This window comes from Anoplolepis gracilipes, chromosome 11 (assembly GCF_047496725.1).
Source record: "Anoplolepis gracilipes chromosome 11, ASM4749672v1, whole genome shotgun sequence".
NCBI lineage: Eukaryota > Metazoa > Arthropoda > Insecta > Hymenoptera > Formicidae > Anoplolepis > Anoplolepis gracilipes.
In genome coordinates, this window is record NC_132980.1 from 12,142,463 (window position 1) to 12,163,571 (window position 21,109).

At 31.9% G+C, this 21,109-nt stretch overlaps 2 protein-coding genes across 5 annotated transcripts in view; one reads left to right on the plus strand and one right to left on the minus strand.

Annotated features, from left to right (window-relative positions):
* The first annotated feature begins 912 nt into the window (after window positions 1–912).
* On the plus strand, window positions 913–16,210 carry LOC140670891 (uncharacterized). Of its 3 annotated transcripts, none has more exons than XM_072901713.1 (3): window positions 913–2,504; window positions 2,699–2,906; window positions 5,125–6,234. In XM_072901713.1, exons 2-3 carry the CDS (start codon window positions 2,866–2,868, stop codon window positions 5,597–5,599), a joined length of 516 nt encoding a protein of 171 aa, XP_072757814.1. In that variant the 5' UTR covers window positions 913–2,504; window positions 2,699–2,865; the 3' UTR covers window positions 5,600–6,234. The 3 variants fall into 3 exon arrangements, 2 of the variants coding, with proteins under 2 accessions (XP_072757814.1, XP_072757815.1); XM_072901714.1 differs by having other exon boundaries at window positions 2,753–2,906; XR_012047643.1 differs by lacking the exon at window positions 5,125–6,234 and adding an exon at window positions 15,272–16,210 and having other exon boundaries at window positions 913–2,906.
* LOC140670889 (uncharacterized) overlaps window positions 10,469–21,109 on the minus strand; it is a 14,511-nt gene continuing 3,870 nt past the window's right edge. For both annotated transcript variants that reach the window (XM_072901708.1, XM_072901709.1), the window contains exons 2-5: window positions 16,204–16,526; window positions 14,711–14,928; window positions 12,907–13,259; window positions 10,469–12,407 (exon numbers count right to left, since the gene is read on the minus strand). In XM_072901708.1, the coding sequence (XP_072757809.1) occupies window positions 12,272–12,407; window positions 12,907–13,259; window positions 14,711–14,928; window positions 16,204–16,525 (1,029 nt within the window). In that variant the 5' untranslated portion in view covers window position 16,526 and the 3' untranslated portion in view covers window positions 10,469–12,271. The remainder of the gene's footprint in view (window positions 12,408–12,906; window positions 13,260–14,710; window positions 14,929–16,203; window positions 16,527–21,109) is intronic.

A 21,109-nucleotide genomic window follows, 5' to 3' on the forward strand; every position in this document is an offset into this window, starting at 1 on the left:
GGACACAACATTTTTTTACATGCACATGTATATCTACACGCACGGTACATTCTTTCCTTCTTTCTACTGGCACGTTTTGCGCTTTCAGATAAACGCGTGTTAAACGCAACTTTCGACACAGATTCTCGATTATCGAATGCGTTCGCGGTCAATCGATTTGACGTTTTTGCGCACATTCTCGTATTCGCGAGTATTATCGATGGCATTTTAATACCGTTTCACGGACTTTTTATTTCGGATCCCGAGGCCTCGGCTTCCCGTATACGCGTTTCAGATAAGGAGATGAAACGTTTATCAACATGTGCGGACGAATACGATTCGATTACAAGAGAAGAGACGATTCTCCGCGAGTATCTTTGGGCGCGTGGTCGTCCACGAGAAGAGAAAAATTGGACGCTGATACGAACGAGTTGTCTGCAACCGGTCCGGATCCTCCCCTGCGAGAGGAGCCACAACTTCTTCTGCTCGTGCGCGTACACACGTCGAGAATACCGTGTCCCTTGTCGTTTTTCGTTGTTCACCTATCTGTTGTTCTGCTTATCACGGATATATCAAAGATCTTTTCCCGCAACGTTTACGCTGTACGCTCGCTTTCCGTGCTTACGGAAATGTGCGTGAGGTCAGGGTGACATGATTACGACTATCAGACTCGCAATGCGCCGCCGCCGCCGCCGCCGCCGCCGCCGCCGCCGCCGCCGCCGGCGTTGACCGTACCGTCATCGTCATTGTCACCACCACCGCTCACCGCTGCCGTCGCCGTCGTCGTCGTCGTCGTCGTCGTCGTCGTCGTCGTCGTCGTCGTCGTCGTCGTCGTCGTCGTCGTCGTCGTCGTCGTCGTCGTCGTCGTCGTCGTCGTCGTCGTCGTCGTCGTCGTCGTCGTCGTCGTCGTCGTCGTCGTCGTCGTCGTCGTCGTCGTCGTCGTCGTCGTCGTCGTCGTCGTCGTCGTCGTCGTCGTCGTCGTCGTCGTCGTCGTCGTCGTCGTCGTCGTCGTCGTCGTCGTCGTCGTCGTCGTCGTCGTCGTCGTCGTCAATATCGCTGGTAATAGTGGCGGAGTCGCGTAGCTTAGCATTGTCTCGATTGGCGGTAACATGATTTAACTCGACTACTTGCGTAATTGCGACAATGCGGCAGTCGGACAAAAATGATTTATTTTAGCTAATTTATAGTCTGATTTATCTTTTTTCATTTTTACCAATGAAAAACAAACATTTTCTAGAAAAACTTACTTTTATATTTTACTTATTATATATATATATTGTATATATTTAGTGACACAACACTCGCTGCATTTTCCACTATATCGACAACCGGTCAAAGCACCACGTTTTTTAATTATTTATTACATTTTCTCTCTTTTATTTATAATTATATATAATAAATGCAATTGATTTTTCGAAATTCTAATAATTTCGAATTTTGGAAAATCAGTAAATTATTGACATTGAAAAGTTTTAATTGTTGAAAACCGGAAAAAAATTACGAATCGAGAAATCTTCTTTTCTTCTTCCATCATGGGCTTATTCTTTATCTCATGGGTGTGTTCCTTTCAAAACACACTATTAACTATTTGTTTCCTTCTGAGCAGTCGGGGTCTTTTCTTCATTAAAAAATTATCATGGACAGTCCGCGCTTTCTTTTCCATCTGTTCTCTTCTATCCTCGAAATGTCCAGAATTTCTCTCTGCGTCCATTCACACATTGTATTCATCTCTTTTGAATATTATATTAATTGCAGATAACCTTATTATATTTATTATATTATTTTATTATATTATTTTTATGTTTTTATATTAATATTTTTTATAACTTGATATGATGAGTTTTCTTAAATTGTTTATTTCAATTGTCTCTAGTAATTGTCTTGTTTACGTCAATCAAATAGATTAAAAAAAAAAAAAAAAAAAAAAGAAAACGATAACGTATGTAATTTGAAAATTGATCGATAAAAACTAATAAACGAATTTCGAATTTGTATTCTCGGGTGAAAAAGTGAATCAATCAAATGGTTCAATACATCAACACTACGTACAATAATACAAGCATGTGATATCGACAATAAGCGATAATGCCGATAGTGGCTTATTAAGATTACTTAATCGCAATCGTCATATGTCATTACATCATTTATGTGTAAATTTTAGAATCCGGGAGATGTTTGTTATCGCAAGTATAGGCATTATCTTGAAAAGAGAAAAGAGAAAAGAGAAAAGAGCGTGCTCTTTTAATCACTTTTTTCATACTTTAGTCTTTAGTGTACAAAAGTGTTACACGTATCCGATTGATGGTTATCGTTGTCGTGTGGCGAAAAAATGATAAAATCGCAGACAAACATAAATGTCAATTGATAGAACGTAAAGTCGCACGAAAGAACGCCGACGCGTTTAAGGTTTTCTCCGAATTGCGATTAGTGCGGGCAAGAGATTTAGTTATATAAAATTTTTGCGGAACATTATTAACTAACTTTGCGAATATTGACGAAAAAGAAGAACTGAAATAGAGTTTATGGTAAGATTTACAAATTACAGAATATTTCCTCTAATATAATAGGTATGGTTTAAAATTTTTAACCTATTTTAAAAAATTGTGTGCATTTTTTATCTCATTGTCAGTTGTTTTTGTGAAAAAGTATTGACTATAGTGAGATCATTAACCAAGTTTAAACAAGGAAGAGAGAGTGATTTTTTTTTATTCGATCGCAGTTTGTTCGGGCACCTGAGATTCTGCACAAGTAATATGTTTGTTTACCATGACAGTGCGTGACCAAGAAGATACCTCGTGTGTGCACGCATTAGGTTTCAACCGGTAATAGAATTACTTTCTTTTCCCGAGGGACTTGATTGATCTAGGGTGCTCAGTATGCCATACGATGTCTCTTGACAGACAACCTCGACAGAAACGTTCGTCATTGTAAGTGTATTTAACATAACATGTATAGTTATTTCGGATTATTATCATTCAAAATTGTTTAACGCGTGAGTGTCAGAAATTGTGACATTACGAGAGTTGATTGGCTTATACAGTCCCATTAGTTTTGCAATCAAGATCATACATATTTCCAGTGTTTTTCGCATTTGTGCTCTTTTTAATACATCATCATTAGTCAGTTCTATAAAATGATCCATAATCTACCGTATGATTGCTCACAATTTTCCATAATTGCAAATATCAATTTATCACAGCGTATCGTTATACTCTAATTGATTAAAATGCAATTAATAGTACCTATTATACAATAGTTTAATAGTGTTTTTCAACGTATAAATGTGAACAATAATGTGCATGTTTTAGCCATAAAGTACGAAAAAGTGCAAAATGAAAAATAATCAATGTTTTAATTAATTACCTAGAAGATGTATGAAGCTTAAAATCAATTGTGTATGTGCGCGCGTGTTTGTGCGTGCGTGCGTATATATGTATGTGCGTGTGCGTGTGCGTGTGCGTGTGCGTGTGCGTGTGCGCGTGCGTGTGCGTGTGCGTGTGCGTGTGCGTGTGCGCGTGCGTGTGCGTGTGCGTGTGCGTCTAGAATAGAATGATATTTTAAATACATATCGAAATAGTTTACAATTGAGACAAAGTACATATGTACTTACATGTTTGTATTTTTTATTATTTTTGTTAAGAAAGTACTTTTGTCTGTTGAAATATTTTGCTCTACGTAGGTACAAATACATGACATATATGTGTGCACGTATAATCAATATGTACACACACACACACACACACACACACACATTATATAAGAGTAGGCTTATGTAATTTTACAATTGTTCAATTTTTTTTGTTATCTATCGCTTATATGTAGGTATATCGTAAAAGAATATTACATCATAATATCGAGAATAAAATAGATTCTGATTTTGATGTAATAATAACCTTCGAAATATACTTGTTAGTTGTCAATGTGTATTGCTTGAGAAGAAAGTAGATAATTTTTATTTTAAATCTAGTAATCACATTGAGATCTTAAAGATGAAGTGGATTAAATTTTACTCTGTTTCGAATTGTTAGCGAACGCAACAAGTGACAAACTAATTGACTTAAACAGTACTTAAAAAAATGAGGCGATGGAAACAATAAAAAGTGTAACAATTTACTAGAGAATTATATATTACTTCTATTATATAATTACATTTACTTCTCATAGCTTTATGTGCGTAAACGAGTCTTGGTCATAATGTTGTAATAATTTGATAATTTCGTTATCTCGTGAACTCACATGATCTCAAAATTTAGTTTATCAATAAAGAGATTTTTCTAGTAGCTACTTTTTCTATATAGCTATACTATATGTTTAAAGTGTAGTTCATTTATGTGCTTAAATATCGAGATATATTCTCTTGAAGAAAAGTTTAAACATATTTTATGCGCGTGTAAAAGAATAAAAAGAATCATATTTCCGAAAAGAACAATATTTCAATTTTTTAACTCTTATAATATTAAATTTTATATTTTAAATAACACACACACACACACACACACACACACACACACACACACACACACACACACACACACACACACACACACACACACACACACACACACACGCACGCACGCACGCACGCACGCACGCACGCACGCACGCACGCACGCACGCACGCACGCACACACACAACACACACACACACACACACACACACACACACACACACACACACACACACACACACACACACACACACACACACACACACACACACACACACACACACACACACACACACACACACACACACACACACACACACACACACACACACACACACACACACACACACACACACACACACACACACACACACACACACACACACACACACACACACGCACGCACGCGCACACAGAGAGAGAGAGAGAGAGAGAGAGAGAGAGAGAGAGAGAGAGAGAGAGAGAGAGAGAGAGAGAGAGAGAGAGAGAGAGAGAGAGAGAGAGAGAGAGAGAGAGAGAGAGAGAGAGAGAGAGAGAGAGAGAGAGAGAGAGAGAGAGAGAGAGAGAGAGAGAGAGAGAGAGAGAGAGAGAGAGAGAGAGAGAGAGAGAGAGAGAGAGAGAGAGAGAGAGAGAGAGAGAGAGAGAGAGAGAGAGAGAGAGAGAGAGAGAGAGACATATAGTCACGATCGTGTTGCAGAGAAAGTGCCTTTAGAACTCGCAGCATGGATCTTTTAAGTGTAAGTTTTCGCTCTTTGGAATTGGAAGATATAAAATCGTCGAAGGAAAACTTGCTACAGGTCAAGCGTGACGATTTCGTGGAGCGAAACGACTGCATCAGAGAAGAAACCTGCAGAGCAAAATCAGGCAAGAAAAAATCGCACGACAAACTCCGAACAATCCATTTGGATGAAGTCGCTTGGCATGATGCACTTGATAATTGCTGGCTGGTGATTTACGATTATGTATACAATTGCACGGAATTTCTAAAGAATCATCCGGGTGGTGAAGATGTTCTTTTAGAATATGCCGGACGAGACGCGACATTGGCGTTTATCGGCACCGGACATTCCGCCGTTGCCAAAACGATCTTAGACCGATATAAAATTGGTGAACTTCCGTCGAAAGAGAGGATCTTTCGTATTCCCAACGGAGTCAAAATCTCGGGATTTTGATCTACATACATACTTGGGATCGTTGGATCGTCAACGTTGTCATAACCATTTTTATACAATACATTCAGATAATATTAATTAAGCATTCTACTCTGGGAATGAAAATTTGATATGACTCAAATTTTTCCACAATTGAATACTCGATTGAAAATGAAAACGGAATACTTGATATAGCTTGTGGTCATGTTTTGAAATATGTAGCTTCGTTGCTATTGAGATGATGAATGGTCCAAGGAAATAATGAATGAAAAAAATTATATTACTTCGAATTATATTATGATGATTTCAATCATTTTTTTCTTCACGCGAGGAATAAGGATCTACATTTATTCACACTTATCATACTGCGTACGAAATTAATGTCACATAAAACTAAAGTTCATTATCGCTGTAGGTATAATGTGATAAAAATAATTGACGACGAACTGACGAGATTCTTCTTTTCCTATACATATAGGTATGTATGTATGTACAAAAATTATTATACTATTAATACAATCGTTTTCGAACAGATAACAGACGAATCAGATAAATTGGCGCATCGGACAAAATACTTACAATTTAAATTGTTTATCTAAAGCGTATCCGTTCTATACTATAAAAATATATTGTTCAAAAGAGAAATTATACTTAACGTAGGAATTATATTATGTATATATATATATATATATATATATATATAATATATAAACAAAATTATATAATATATATATATATATATATATACACATATACATAATATAATTCCTACGTTACGTATAATTTCTCTTTTGTACAATATATTTTTATAGTATAGAACGGATACGCTTTAGATAAACAATTTAAATTGTAAGTGTTTTGTCCGATGCGCCAATTTATCTGATTCGTCTGTTATCTGTTCGAAAACGATTGTATTAATAGTATAATAATTTTTGATCAGTATTTAAGTGTATTTTGTGTAATACTCAAGCTATTATTATATTGAAACAGTGTAAAGTATTCATATATGCAATATCAGAAATGTTAACATAATGCCAAGTGATAATCTTATTAGTAGATTTCTGTTCCAATCAAATTTTATTCAAAACGCTGCAATACACATCTGCAATGTCGTCTGATCACATATTGCAGCTTTAAATTGCTTTTCTTTTATAAATTTTTAAAAAAATTTTATTTTTTATTTAATATCCACTCAATGTTAAAATGCTTCTTGAATATATTTTTGAAAATGTTTAATACAAAAGAAAAAATAAATGAATAAAGCCGCTAGTTAATGTGAGAAAATTGTGCGTTATATGTATAATATAGAGCAATGCGCAAATGGTTAAATAGCGCTACTATAAAAGTTATTTTTAGCAATATATATATATATATATATATGTTATATAATTTTGTTTTACATTAATTAAATTTTGAAATATAGCATCAGACACGAAGTCAAATGTGAGTTAAAGGGATTGGCCGTGTTTGCCGTGTCAACCGCTTGCTTTCTGCATCATTAGTCGCAACTGCAATTGATTTTTGCGAATAATTATTTGTCAATAGCAGCGACTTAATTTATTATCAGATTATATAACGTTAGACTGTTTTATACAGTGATATGTTAGGGAAGCAAACAACTTTGTAATATTAGAATCATCAATCTCATACTGACAATGAGCAAATATAATACTGTATTATATACATACGATATCAGCAAGTAAGTATACAAGTATATATTTAAATATCGTATATGTCCTTGAATTTTACCAAGTATTGTCAAATATAGTCTCAAATATAGTAATTTCACGTGATTTTCATCAAACTTGAGTTTCATCATTAAATAAGTGTGATGCAAACTAAATATCCTTTTGTAATGTACAATATTTAATTATCTTATTGTTAGAGTAGCTATATTTCAAAAAAACTTTTTATAATTCCATATTAAATAACATTGCATGTACATACATAGTTTACGTCTATACAGTATAATTCTCATACAAAAGTGTAAAGATTATAAAGTGTATTAGTTTTACTTGGTAACACATATAATATATGTATTGCAATTACATATATTATTATTTTTTAAAATTTTGTATAACAGAGATATTAATTACAATACATATTGAGTTAAGAGTATACAGAATATACAGAACACAAGAAACAACATAATTAATAGAATAATCATAATCGTTTGAAAGATGAGTCTACAAAGCAATCACAAGACTTTACGAGATATATTAGCTCTTTATATAAATTGTCCTTGTTATAATAAATAATTTAACAGGGTGCTGATAGATGATCTCTTGAAAATGGGTACAGTAAATATTAAGTTTGACTTGTCACTTCAATACGGAGATAAAACATAAAAAGGTGCGCAATATTGTCCTCTCTTTTCAAGATTCTCGTCAAGATTCTCTCTTCAGAGTCAATAATGGAGAGATTTATTTAATTTATACGCTTCAATCGATTGCTATATGTAGACTTATATCTTTCAAACAGCTAGAATTATTTTATTAATTTGTCCGTTGTGTTTTGTATTCTTATTGTTGGTAAAATATTAAAGTTACCACATTACTTTTTGAAAGAGTGTTATTATTTTCCGCGCAAATGTTTGTAAGTAAGTGACGGAGTGCATTTGATAAATATCAAAATCGATTAAAATCAATCACAAAGTTGCAATAATATTATAATTACAAAAATTAATAAAATTAAATTCTTTTATTAATTCTAGTTTATACATGATATTAACCGAGTGTTATTATTCGCGCGGTGACCCTCGCGAGTGAATAAGACGTGCTGGAAGTAAAGCAAGACTCTTCGTCTATCTTATTATTATCTCTTGAAATATTACAAGTACTAATAATAAGAGAAATCAAATGTGATCTTTATTACGATTATTACAACTAACGATCAATTTGCGTGTTTAGTTTTAGTAATTAATATCTCGCGATCATTATGTATTAACTAATCATTAATACGCACAATATTGCATAATGCTGCATAATGGCTGTCAAGATGTTAAAGATGATAAGTTAAAATTGCCGATATAATTTTCGAATTTTTCATTCGCATTAACTAAATGTGTTTTTTTTTTTTTTTTTTTTTTTTTTTTTGCAAACAAAATAGATTCAAACATGCTACATGCTTCACGGGTACTTTACATTACTTTCTTTATTATGGATTATACTATATTTGAAAATATAATTCTGTTACATCTTATATAATATACAATACGTTTTAAATAATGCTATTTTTTTTCTTTAATTTAAAACATTTTATTGTGAATAGAATTACGTACATTAAATATATACAATAATAAATTTTAGTAGAGATTTCTAAAATTCAGATTAATCTATCTTATTATGCATCGTCATTGATTGTGAATACAATTCAAAATAATTAAATTCCATGGCTTCGGTTTGATGGCAAACTTTGAGATATACAAAATATTTGCTGTTTGTAAGATTCTACAATACTAATTCAAGCATCTAATTTTCTGTGAATCTTTTTAAAAGGTGATTTAATGTGCATAATGTTGCATATACATACGTGAAATGTCATAATACAATAGATAAACTGGGAGGTACAGAAAATCTTCACGCATTATAAAATAGATAAAATTATGTATGTCACAAAAGAAAAAGAATGAAATAACAGTCGACCAACATCAATGAATGTACAACATACAATGTGAGATATTGTTGCATGAGATAGTGTTGCAGCTAGGTTTATTACATATATACCTACTATCAAAAAAACTTATCCTTTTCGTCAATCGAAAGGCGAGACTTTTATATTTAATTAATATTTATATTTATAGTTTTTATAAATTTAATTAATATTACTCAATTTCTGCATTAATTTTAGATTTGTTTAAAATTAAATATACAGTACACACACACACACACACACACACACATGTATCAATACTCTTTGTCATATTTTACATTGTATTAATTATAAAATATACACATATTATAAAATGTAAATGTTTTGTAATTTGAAAAAAGAAAAAAGAAAAAACGTGATCGGTATTATATTATATCTCATGGTAAAGGGATTTTATTTTTGCACGTCTTAAAATCTTACAAAACAGAAAATTATTACAAAATCTTGAAAATAGAAAAATTTCGATATAAAGGAATGTTTTCATACATTGAATTGAATCTACGTTTATGTTAAGTGTTTATGATTTAAGATACGCAAATTGTGTAATATATACATATATTATACATTTTCTTATACATATTCTTATACATATACGTGCGTATACTGTATTATATTTTTTTTTTCTTTACTCGGCTGTAAAGTAACAAGTGAGAAAAAGTGACAATGCACAATGTTTGCTTATAATATATAAAGTCCATTCGTGTTTATGTATTTAATTTAAACTTATTATATATTTATTTCATATTTGATTAAATTTATAATTTTCTTACTTTATTATTTGTGCGTATGTTTAAGATAGTGGAACAAATCTGTTGAGTGAGCGGCGGGGGGGGGGGGGGAGTGAACATCGCGCGCGAACGAGTGTCGGGAGTGTTCCATTGAAGACTGACGTTTGTTTCATTATACATAGGTATCTATTAATAATCCACGAAAAAATCTGTTAACACATCGAATTTTTTGTATGTATAATACGCTGTATGCGGTGATTTTGTTATTTCGTGCAACGACACGTAAACAGGAAGGTATCGACTATCGACATAGATTTTGTGTATCAATAAACGTGTAGAAATCAGGAATGTTGTGCAAAAAAAATATCGTCAGAGTGGGATTTGTGCGTGCTCATAAAGATGCATCAACGAAGAATTAAGAGAAGATGAGCAGACTTGGGACTTTGTGTGGGAATAATCAGACAATTTATTACGTATGAGGTAATTTATTACGTATTATTCGCGGAATTAATTTGTCGCAGTTATCGCATAGCATATTTCGTGCAATTCTATTTCAATATGTGTGAAACTGGCGTCTCACTTCGTGGAAATTCCTTAATTGAGTTGACAGTTTTAATTTTATTTTTAATAATTCTAGAATTCTAGATGTATAGATTAAACAAATGGTGCTGGCCATTAAAAGAATAGGCCGAGAAAAAATCGGGACAAACTGATTGTGAGACGCCAGGTTCACCCTGCATCTCACTTTGTCCTTCGACAATTTTTTTCAGCATTCTTGCCAGATTTAAGCACTTGAGAATGCTGCGATAGTTCTACAAAAAGTTTTGATGCATAAAAATTATTAGAGTATTACATTAGCTAATTATATAAATTAGATCGCCCGAGATACTAGATGTAAAATGAGATTCATAGACCGTTATACCGGTGTTATATTTCGATATTTAATTTGTAAATTTAATAAATATTCTAATAATTTTAATGTATAGAACTCTCTCTCTCTCTCTCTCTCTCTCTCTCTCTCTCTCTCTCTCTCTCTCTTTCTCTCTCTAGAAATTAAAAGTAATTGCAAAATAACACATCTCATCAATCGATAGAATTATCGAAATATGATCAACGTTTAATTTGGCAATTTAATTTGTGTAATTAATATTCTAATTATTTTTACACATAGAACTTTTTATATAAGTATTGTGAAACTCCTAAGGGCTTAAAGTCTGATAAGAAATGCTTAAAAAATCGTCGACAGATAAAATGAGACAACGTGAACTTGGCGTCTCAGTTTGTCCCGTATAAATAAATAAATAAATAAATATATTTTTGTTTGTTTGTTTGTTTGTTTGTTTATGTAATTAATATCTTAACATAATATTGAATGTGAAGTACATATAATTTTAAATATAAAGAAATGAAAAATTATCTTATAAAAGTTATTCAGTTTTTTTCGTACACTTATAATATATTTTAACATTGAAACTTAAGAAGCTTCGTGTTTTTCGTATTCAAACGAATGAAAAACAAAAATTAGAAAATGCATATAATAAAAAAATTTATTTTGGAAAAAGTTAAAAAGTTTTGGAAATATTCTTTTTACTTGAAATTTTGAACAAAAATACTTGGAAAATCAGGGAATTTTTTAGAGAATTTCTTTACAACATTTGATTAGACATCTCTTTATATGAGATTTTCTCTTTTGCGTGTCTTTTTAACATGTACATACATACATACATACATACATAGATCGTACTACACTATACAACATGTTGTATTAATATTAATTTTACACACTACTTACTGTTTTGTATGTTGTTCGAATCACATGTATGTCCACACAGCATTCGTTTATATATTTATAAATTATCTGTGCTGAAGAAAAAACGAAGAAAAAAAGTATCATATGTGTAAGATAAAAATAACTTCTTTAATGGTTTTCTAATAGTAATAATTGTGAGAATATGCGCTGTGATTACAAGTTACATATAACACAAAAAATACAGCTAAAATGATTTCCATGTATTGGATAACAACACAACTAACAAAGGAACAAAGTAAAAGAGCAATTATTTATCGCTTATTTGACGCTTATCGATATGTAGTGTTTTTTTTTTTTTTTTTTTTTTTTACCAGTGCTGCCTAGATATCATCTATAAAAAAAAGATTAATGAATCGTTCATAATTGAATTTTTTCGCAAATATTTTCTTTGCATTACAGGATAGAATCACATTTTTAAAAAAATATTTTTGAAAGGACTCGATTATTAATTGATGATGTATCAACTTGCTCACAACATCTATTTTTTGCCAAGTTGTTGTAGTTTTACATTAAGCTACAAAGAGCGAATCCTTGGGCAGAATCAAAGGCTGATTGTAGCACTGTAGTTTCCATGCAAAACGCAGCGTCTTCATACATTGCTGCTATTCGTTGCTGTTGCGCTCGACTTTCGCTCTGCGATCTGCAAGCATATTTAAATTTTTCTAAATGGAAAAAATTTTAGGCGGGTACACTTGGCAAATATTATCCCATATGTGTATTTCAATTTGTGCCCATTAAACTTTAAAACTTTTTTAGAAATCTTCTCTTGCTATTTATTATTTCTTATCGACTGAATCAGAAAAGAAACGTAAGTAAGATATAACATCTTGTATTTGCATAATTGTTGACTTGATTAATTTTCTAAACTATTTTGATTCTGTTTTACTATATTAATTTTCAGCCCCTATATCTCTGTGGGTAAAAAAAAATATACTGTGAGTTAAGATAATTTCTTTTGTTTGCTTGTGCGTGTGCGTGCGTGTGTGTGTGTGTGTGTGTGTGTGTGTGTGTGTGTGTGTGTGTGTCGTAATATATCATACAATTGGAAAAACTTGATAAATTATTCGAAATAAACGATTCCAATCCCCCGAGATACATACGTAGCCGAAGCCTTTATGTTTTTCCAACCATCTCCTCACCTGGGAGGCATTGCTCGCGCACGTTGATGCGCTCTGACTCTGATCTGCTGTTCTCTTAAGGCAGAACAGATAGCGTCTCTGGATTGTTGCCGCTGCTGTTGTTGATGTTGATGTTGATGTTGATGTTGATGTTGATAACGCGAGTCAAGCCTCAGCTGTGCCAAGTACTCGCCAAGCTCGGGTTGACTGGCCAAGTGATCGCGATGCGCCTGGATACTCGAAATCGAGTTAGACGATAATGTGGATGACGATATCGTCGTCGAGTCTGACCACGGTGGTGGAGGAGTATGCGAGCGTGACATCATCGCATATTTATGACACAAATATTCTTCGTACGTCGGTGGCAGACCGTTCTGCAAAGCAAAAATATATTTTGCGTTAGAGAAGATCGGATCAAATTATTATACATATAGTTAATTTAACATTCAGCCATTACTTTTAAGTTTATTGCTTTAACGAGCGATTGAATTAATTGATATTTGTTTATTGAATTAATTATATTATATTGGATTTTATTTCTTATTGAGAGATTTATTTTTTACTTTTTTATATATAAATACATAAAAATGAAATGAACAATTCTTCTACATAATTACATATATATTGCAAAATAAATTTTAAATTTTATTTATTGACTATATGTATGTATATACTTCCGTAAGTAACTAACGCAACGATTTTAACGACAAACATACTTGTGAAAAATATGTGTGTTAAAAAATTTTTAAACAAAAACTTTTCTTCGAGGAGAAAAATAGCGCAAAGTGAGAGTGTGTTTGCGACAGTTGCAATTCTGTGGAATATACTTTTCAGATAGATATGTTTGTTCAAAATAGAAATTGCTATCTAAAAATGGTATTATTGTTAATGTCTTGGTCTCTAACAGGTATATTTTTTTAATTTTGTAAAATAAATGTCGTTGTATATTAGGTTAATGATTTAGTAACTATGATAATTTGTTACAAATTTCCAATGAATAAAACTAAAATATATTAATAGACATGCAGCGTTTGTCTTGTTTATTGTTAGTAAAGTTAATTGAGAGATTAATCTTACAATTAGATTAATTCATAAAACTTGAAAAATATTCTGTGACTTGCGAGGCCGCATTGAAATCACGTAACTATCACGTAAGCCGTAACTACATATTTCAACATAGATTATAGTTGTTCGCCATTATGTTTGCATGGTTGCGGTTTCAATATACCTGATCTTCGTATTATTGTGTCACGCCCGTGTCATGTTTCATAGATGTCAAACGCGTTATATTGTATGTAGTTCACAAAATAGAATTGTGGCTGCGAATCTTTTTTTCAGATTGTAAAAAACGATAAATAAAATAATTGACGCTAATAATCGATGAGTATAATTGAGAGATATATACATATGCATATCAGTAAAATAGAATAACAAGTGATGTCATGATTAGCACATCTATTATTATAAAAAAATTAAAAAAAAAAAAATTAAACTTTTGGCACTAGTTCCTGATGTTGCATTAATTTATCGACGCAAGTTTGAATAATCTAGTTAACGGCCTAAATCAATTTTACGTTTCTCAATGTCAATTATGTATATTGCGCGGGAAATTTAATAAAGCCAACTATTCTGTTTTTAATGTTTTTTTTTTTTTTTTTTTTTTTTTTTTTGTATCGACTAATGCAATGGCATAGCGATTATTGTCCACGATTATACAGCGTGGTGTGCAGATTGTATATAAATTATTATCAATATTGTGTGAAAATCTGCGAAAGGCAAAGCGTTAACGAGTTGAGTAGAATCGTTAGATTGCAGCAAATCTTACCTGCCACGCTTTTGCAATCGCGACATCGTACGTTGGCGGTGGTGACATCATAGATGGAATAGCGGTATAAAAAGCTTGTGATCTGCTTTGCATATTTGTCCGACTAATTCTGGTCTCTTCGGCATTTTCGTTCGTCCTGTCTGGTACGCTGGCATATAATACTTCGGGTATGGCAGTGCTTTCTCGAATTCCATCATCGAGGATACTCGAGCCTGAATCTATAAACATTATTTGAAGTTTTCCTTTTTCCTTTTTTTTCCCCTTGATTAATTTTCTCTTTAATATATATATATATATATATATATATATATATATATATATATTTATTGTATATGTGCGTGTGTGTGCGTGTGTGTGCGTGTGCATGCGTCTCTCTCTCTCTCTCTCTCTCTCTCTCTGTGTGTGTGTGTGTGTGTACACATAAGTATACATATATTATATATTTTATATTTTTGCTTACTATTATTTTATATTTTAATTAAGTAAGTACTTTTAAAAATTGAATTTATTTTTAAACACGTAATAAATATTGTCTGTAATAATAATATGCAAAATTATTAGATATGTTCTCAGATATATTCTCCTTGACCTTATGCGCAAGCTGCAAGACATGAAGCATTTTTGTTTAGGGCAGTAAAGGCAAGTAAAGTTGCAGAAAAGTTTGGTTTCTCTCCCCTCCAATTTTTATTTTTTTAGTTGTTGTGTTAGTTTGAATTCAATTTCATTATCAATATATCTGAAGGTGAGAATCAAGATTATTGGATAATGAAATTGTATGAGCAACGTGTCGACAAACCTAATATGTACACGGTCTTTTTTAACCATCTTGAGAAAACAGGCTCATCAGCGTGACTAATCTTCATATTTCTCAAGTCGTCACGTTGCATGGGATATAGAGGCGGCTATCGGGAGCAAGAAATACCGGATTCTGTCAAATTACTCATTTCTGACAGTTAAATAAATTTCAGCCAACAATGTGTCAATCGTTTTCCTTGATTATTATATCAGGAAGCAGAGTTTTTGGCACCATCTGAGAGAAACATAGTCAAGGAAAAAAAATATATAGAAATTTTTGTACAAGTTTTGTATGCAGTTAACCGGATTATTTAAGTTTACGATGTGGTCTACATTATAAGCGTTCTATAGAATTATACGTATGTCTCTCTGTGTAATCAATGCTGGCTGTTTAAACTTGGAAACATTCTGGCCTTAACCGAGTGGTCCAAGTTTCATCTAACAGGTCAAAGGCAATTAGTTAGATTATTCTCACAATCAGATCTTTATATGTACATTTTACTTAAGGTATCGCGCATGAGGTGACAACTTGTGACAAATAATCATCGTTGCATTTATCTTGTCACATTGTTGGCATCTCTTCTGCATACTCGTCTCGTAGCGACCGCGACCACGACATAAACATAAACATAAAGTGCAAAAAGGAGCTTAACGAAATTATAATAAAGTTTGTGCATATAATAAACGGAGTAACTGACCGATATAAGTGTAATGCGATTCAGCACTATCAGCACTTCGAGTCCTTCGCGAATGATTGAATCGCTTCTCATGCTTGTTGTTCTTCATTGTAGATTTCGCTGGTTCTGTTATCGAGCTGCTGCTTCCGGTCTCGCTCGATGTTCGAGTCTTTAATCTATGTCTGTCATCTTGTTGCTTCCGCGAGCCTGTAGCTCCTTGTTTATTGACTTTTGATTTAGGCAGGAGGATAGTCAGCTTTTCCAGAACGATCGAGCTGCTTCGCGACTTTGGCAGGTCTACGACAACACCGCAGGCACACGCCGGCAAGTTCTCGTTAGGCATCCTGCAAAAAACAATGCTTAAAGAATTTGTCTTTACTTGTCAACAATTTAAAAAGTATTTAAGTAAATTTTGTTATTATGCTTATTATTTGAAAAAAAAAATATTACAATAATATTACGCAATTCTATTAAAATCAGAAAGCAAAAGTAATGTCTCGTGGAAAAAAATATATTAAAATAAAATATTGAGTATCTGATAAAATTATTCACATCACGATTTCACATTAATACTCTAGTTGGCAATATATGTATATATATATATATATATATATATATATATATATATACACACAGGGTGGACCATTTTAATCCATCCAGTTGAATATCTCAAAAACCAAGCCCGAGAGAGAAAAATGTTTCAGACAAAAGTTGTATGGTTTCGAGGGGGCCATAAGATGGTACCATTGGTTTGACCTTGAAAAGTCATTTGAAGGTCACGTGAAGGTCACTTCAAGTTTTTTAAATGGAACACTCTATATATTTTTACATATTCTTGTAGCTCATCTCGAGAGCTTTCCAAAACATTTTTGACAAAGTATTTTTCATTAAGTATTTTTTGAGTTATAAGACTTCAAAGTTGCAGTATTTTGACATAAAATACAAAATATCTCATAAAATATTCATTCTTTGATTATCTTACTCTAATACTTTTATGCGCAGAATAATGAGACGAATCAATTGGTGTAAAGAAAACACATAATTATGTTAAAGTAAAAATATGTAACTGTTAGTTGCAAATTCAGATTTTTATTTCTTTCCAAACTTATGGCCCCCTCAAAACCATACAACTTTTATCTGAAACATTTTTCTCTCTCGGGCTTGGTTTTCGAGATATTTGACTGAATGGATTAAAATGGTCCACCCTGTATATATATATATATATATATAATGGCGTACATCTTTTTAGGTTTTACTACTAGGTTCTTCTGACTTGACCTAGATTACCCACCATTGATCACCAAAATCGATATCTAGCGAGCGTTAATTTGCTCAGCGAAAATGGTATCGGGGCTGACGAAACCTATCAAAGTTAAGCACTCGTTAGAGCGCCCTCCTCCTAACAATAAGTAAAATTCATTCGAAGCCTTATCGTAAACCCGAAATCCAAGTTTCGCACTCGCTTATTGTTGTTCTACGATCTCTTTACATTCTGCGCTATAAATTTCGGTAGTAATTACTTCAAAAATCATATTAGAAAACTATATTTTTAATTTTCTATAATAATTTGCAATACCTTTATAATTTCCTAATTTCTAATTGAGATATCCATAATTAAAAAATACAATCATAAGTATTATTTACATATAATCACAATAGTTTTTTTTTTTTTTTTCTATCTAATAAAATTATTTTTTTTTAATATTTAGAAAAAACTGTGATTTTCTTACTTTGAAAATTTCCGGGCCGAAATTATGATTTCTTTTTAATATAAATTTTTTTAAGACACATATTTTTCATCAATTATCTTTGTCGTACTAGATTTTATTTTTATAATTCGTAAAAAAATGTTGAGCTTAATTAGTTGATAGAGCAGTTTTTCATCTTTCTTCTTATTGTTATTTATTTGTCTTTTTCTTTTTTTTTTGTAAAATTTACCGCATAATTCGGATTTCTGATTTACCGATTCTATAAAAGAATTTTGAGAAAGGCAGCGCTGTAATAGAAAGAGCGTTGAAACTTAAACGTGTGAGAAAATGCGTATAACGTAGAGTAAAGCTTTATAATGAAGTGTATTGTATGAAAGTAAATATGAGCCGATGATTTAATATTAATATTATTTAAGTTTAGTTGTGACATATAAGTGACAATGTATGTGAATAATAAAAAGAAAAGATTAAATTTTCTGCACTCCTTATAGTATTATTTGTGACAGAAACAAATGTGTTTTCTTTCCTAAGCTACTGAATTTTCTCTTAAAAACTTTTATATTTAAAAAAAACTTTTTTATAATTATGTATTGAAATGGAATCAAAATTTTCAATAATATATATGTTTATATAAATGCACTTATACATATAATTCCTTATACTAATCAGTTTTTAGAGAAAACAGAAGAGAAAAATGTTTCAAGAGAAAGGTTGTTGTTTCAACAAGATTTTTCGAATTTTTTTGATATTGAATTTTATTCATCTTTCGACGAAAAATAAAAACTTATCTGATAATTTACCTTTATATTGGAAATAAATGTTTGTCAATATAAATTAACTGTTATTAAAAGATGAAGTCTCATTAATTACTCTCAAATTCGCAGAGAAAATTTCTGTGACTTTGTAATCAGTTTTAATTATTATTGAGAAATATCTCGAGAAAACTTTTTGGATTTTCCAGAAATTTTAATGCGCTTATTGATCTTTTGATAAATATTTTAAGTATCTAGCAAGAGAGCTTATGACCAAAGTGCAGCAAATTAAAATATTCGTTATCATATTCTTCGCTCTCTCTCTCTCTCTCTCTCTAATTATATTGTATAATTAATATTTAAAATAAATAAATTTTACCAATTTATGAAAGTTGGATAAATCTACATAATATATACATACATACATACATACATGCATATATATATATATATATATATATATATATATATATATTTATATATATTGTTACTTACCTGCATATAATGTTTTTATCGTGATTCTTTTTTAACTAACAATTTACGATAAGTATTTATATGAAAACATTTTAAAGTTTCAAATTCAAATATTCAGTTCTTTACTTTTCTTTCTAATTGTAAGTTTTTCACCACATAGCAATTTGAGTGCTCAGAATTGCCTGGCGGGAAAAATCTTCGACAAAAATAACGTCGTAGATGGTAACGACGGCAATGATACCAACAACAAGAACTATGTTGATGAGAACAACGACAATAATAATGATAGAATGTTGTAGCGAAAATGGAGCAGAGAAGGATAGGCTGCAGGAATAGAGAAGAGTAAGTAGGAAACCAGCAATTGGGTTTGCTGCCAGGGAACTGGATGCCTGTAAGTGGGAGAAAATTGTGTAAGGAGGGAGGAGGGGTATAGCAGAAGCTCGAAAACCAGGTCAACACTGTAGGTCACTGAGCTCTCCCTTTTGCTGACAGATAAATCCAGGTTAACGTTACTGATCCGTGTTTGTATTATTACAATAAGTAGCTTCTCTGACAATTGTTGTTATAGATTTTCTATCATGTATATATAATAGATAAATAATTTAATAGATAATAATTTGTAAATAAATTATTTTGACTATTAAATTTCTCTACACATATGTATATACAGGGTGGACCATTTTAATCCATCCAGTCGAATATCTCGAAAACCAAGCCCGGGAAAGAAAAATGTTTCCGACAAAAGTTGTATGGTTTCGAGGGGGCCATAAGATGGCACCATAGGTTTGATCTTGAGAAGTCATTTGAAGGTCACGTGAAGGTCACTTCAAGTTTTTTAAGTGGAACACCCTATATATTTTTACATATTCTTGTAGCTCATCTCGAGAGCTTTCCAAAACATTTTTGACAAAGTATTTTTCATTAAGTATTTTTTGAGTTATAAGACTTCAAAGTTGCAGTATTTTGACATAAAATACAAAATATCTCATAAAATATTCATTCTTTGATTATCTTACTCTAATACTTTTATGCGCAGAATAATGAGACGAATCAATTGTAAAGAAAACACATAATTATGTTAAAGTAAAAATGTGTAACTGTTAGTTGCAAATTCAGATTTTTACTTTAACATAATTATGTGTTTTAATTATGCCAATTGATTCGTCTCGTTATTCTGTGCATAAAAGTATTAGAGTAAGATAATCAAAAAATGAATATTTTATGAGATATCTTGTATTTTATGTCAAAATACTGCAACTTTGAAGCCTTATAATTTAAAAAATACTTAATAAAAAATACTTTGTCATAAGTGTTTTGGAAAGCTCTCGAGATGAACTACAAGAATATGTAAAAATATATAGGGTGTTCCATTTAAAAAACTTGAAGTGACCTTCAAATGACTTTTCAAGGTCAAATTAATGGTACCATCTTATGGCCCTCTCAAAACCATACAACTTTTATCTGAAACATTTTTCTCTCCCGGGCTTGGTTTTCGAGATATTCGACTGGATGGATTAAAATGGTCCACTCTGTGTGTGTATATATATATATATATGTGTGTGTGTGTGTGTGTGTGTGTGTGTCGCGTGGAGAAGGGTGAAAGAGAGGGGGAGAGAGAGAGAGAGAGAGAGAGAGAGAGAGAGAGAGAGGGGGGAGAGAGAGAGAGCACTTGAACATATTTGGATGAATAAATATGTTGATGCACGCTGTCATATTTCATTGTAAAATTTTTCTATGTATTAGTTTAATAATCATGAGCATGAATAAAAATGTATTATATATTTAGAAACTCGATTGAGCTCATTTGCAATTAAGTTACGATTCACAGATAAATGTGGATATAAATTATTGTGGTTCAAGAAATAGAATAGAATAGATGTATTTTACAATGTTTTGTCTGTCTATTGTTATATTCATCGATGACAATAATGGCACGATTATCAAATTTAAGGCCTGCAAGTGATATTGAGGACGGTAAAACTGGATTTGGAC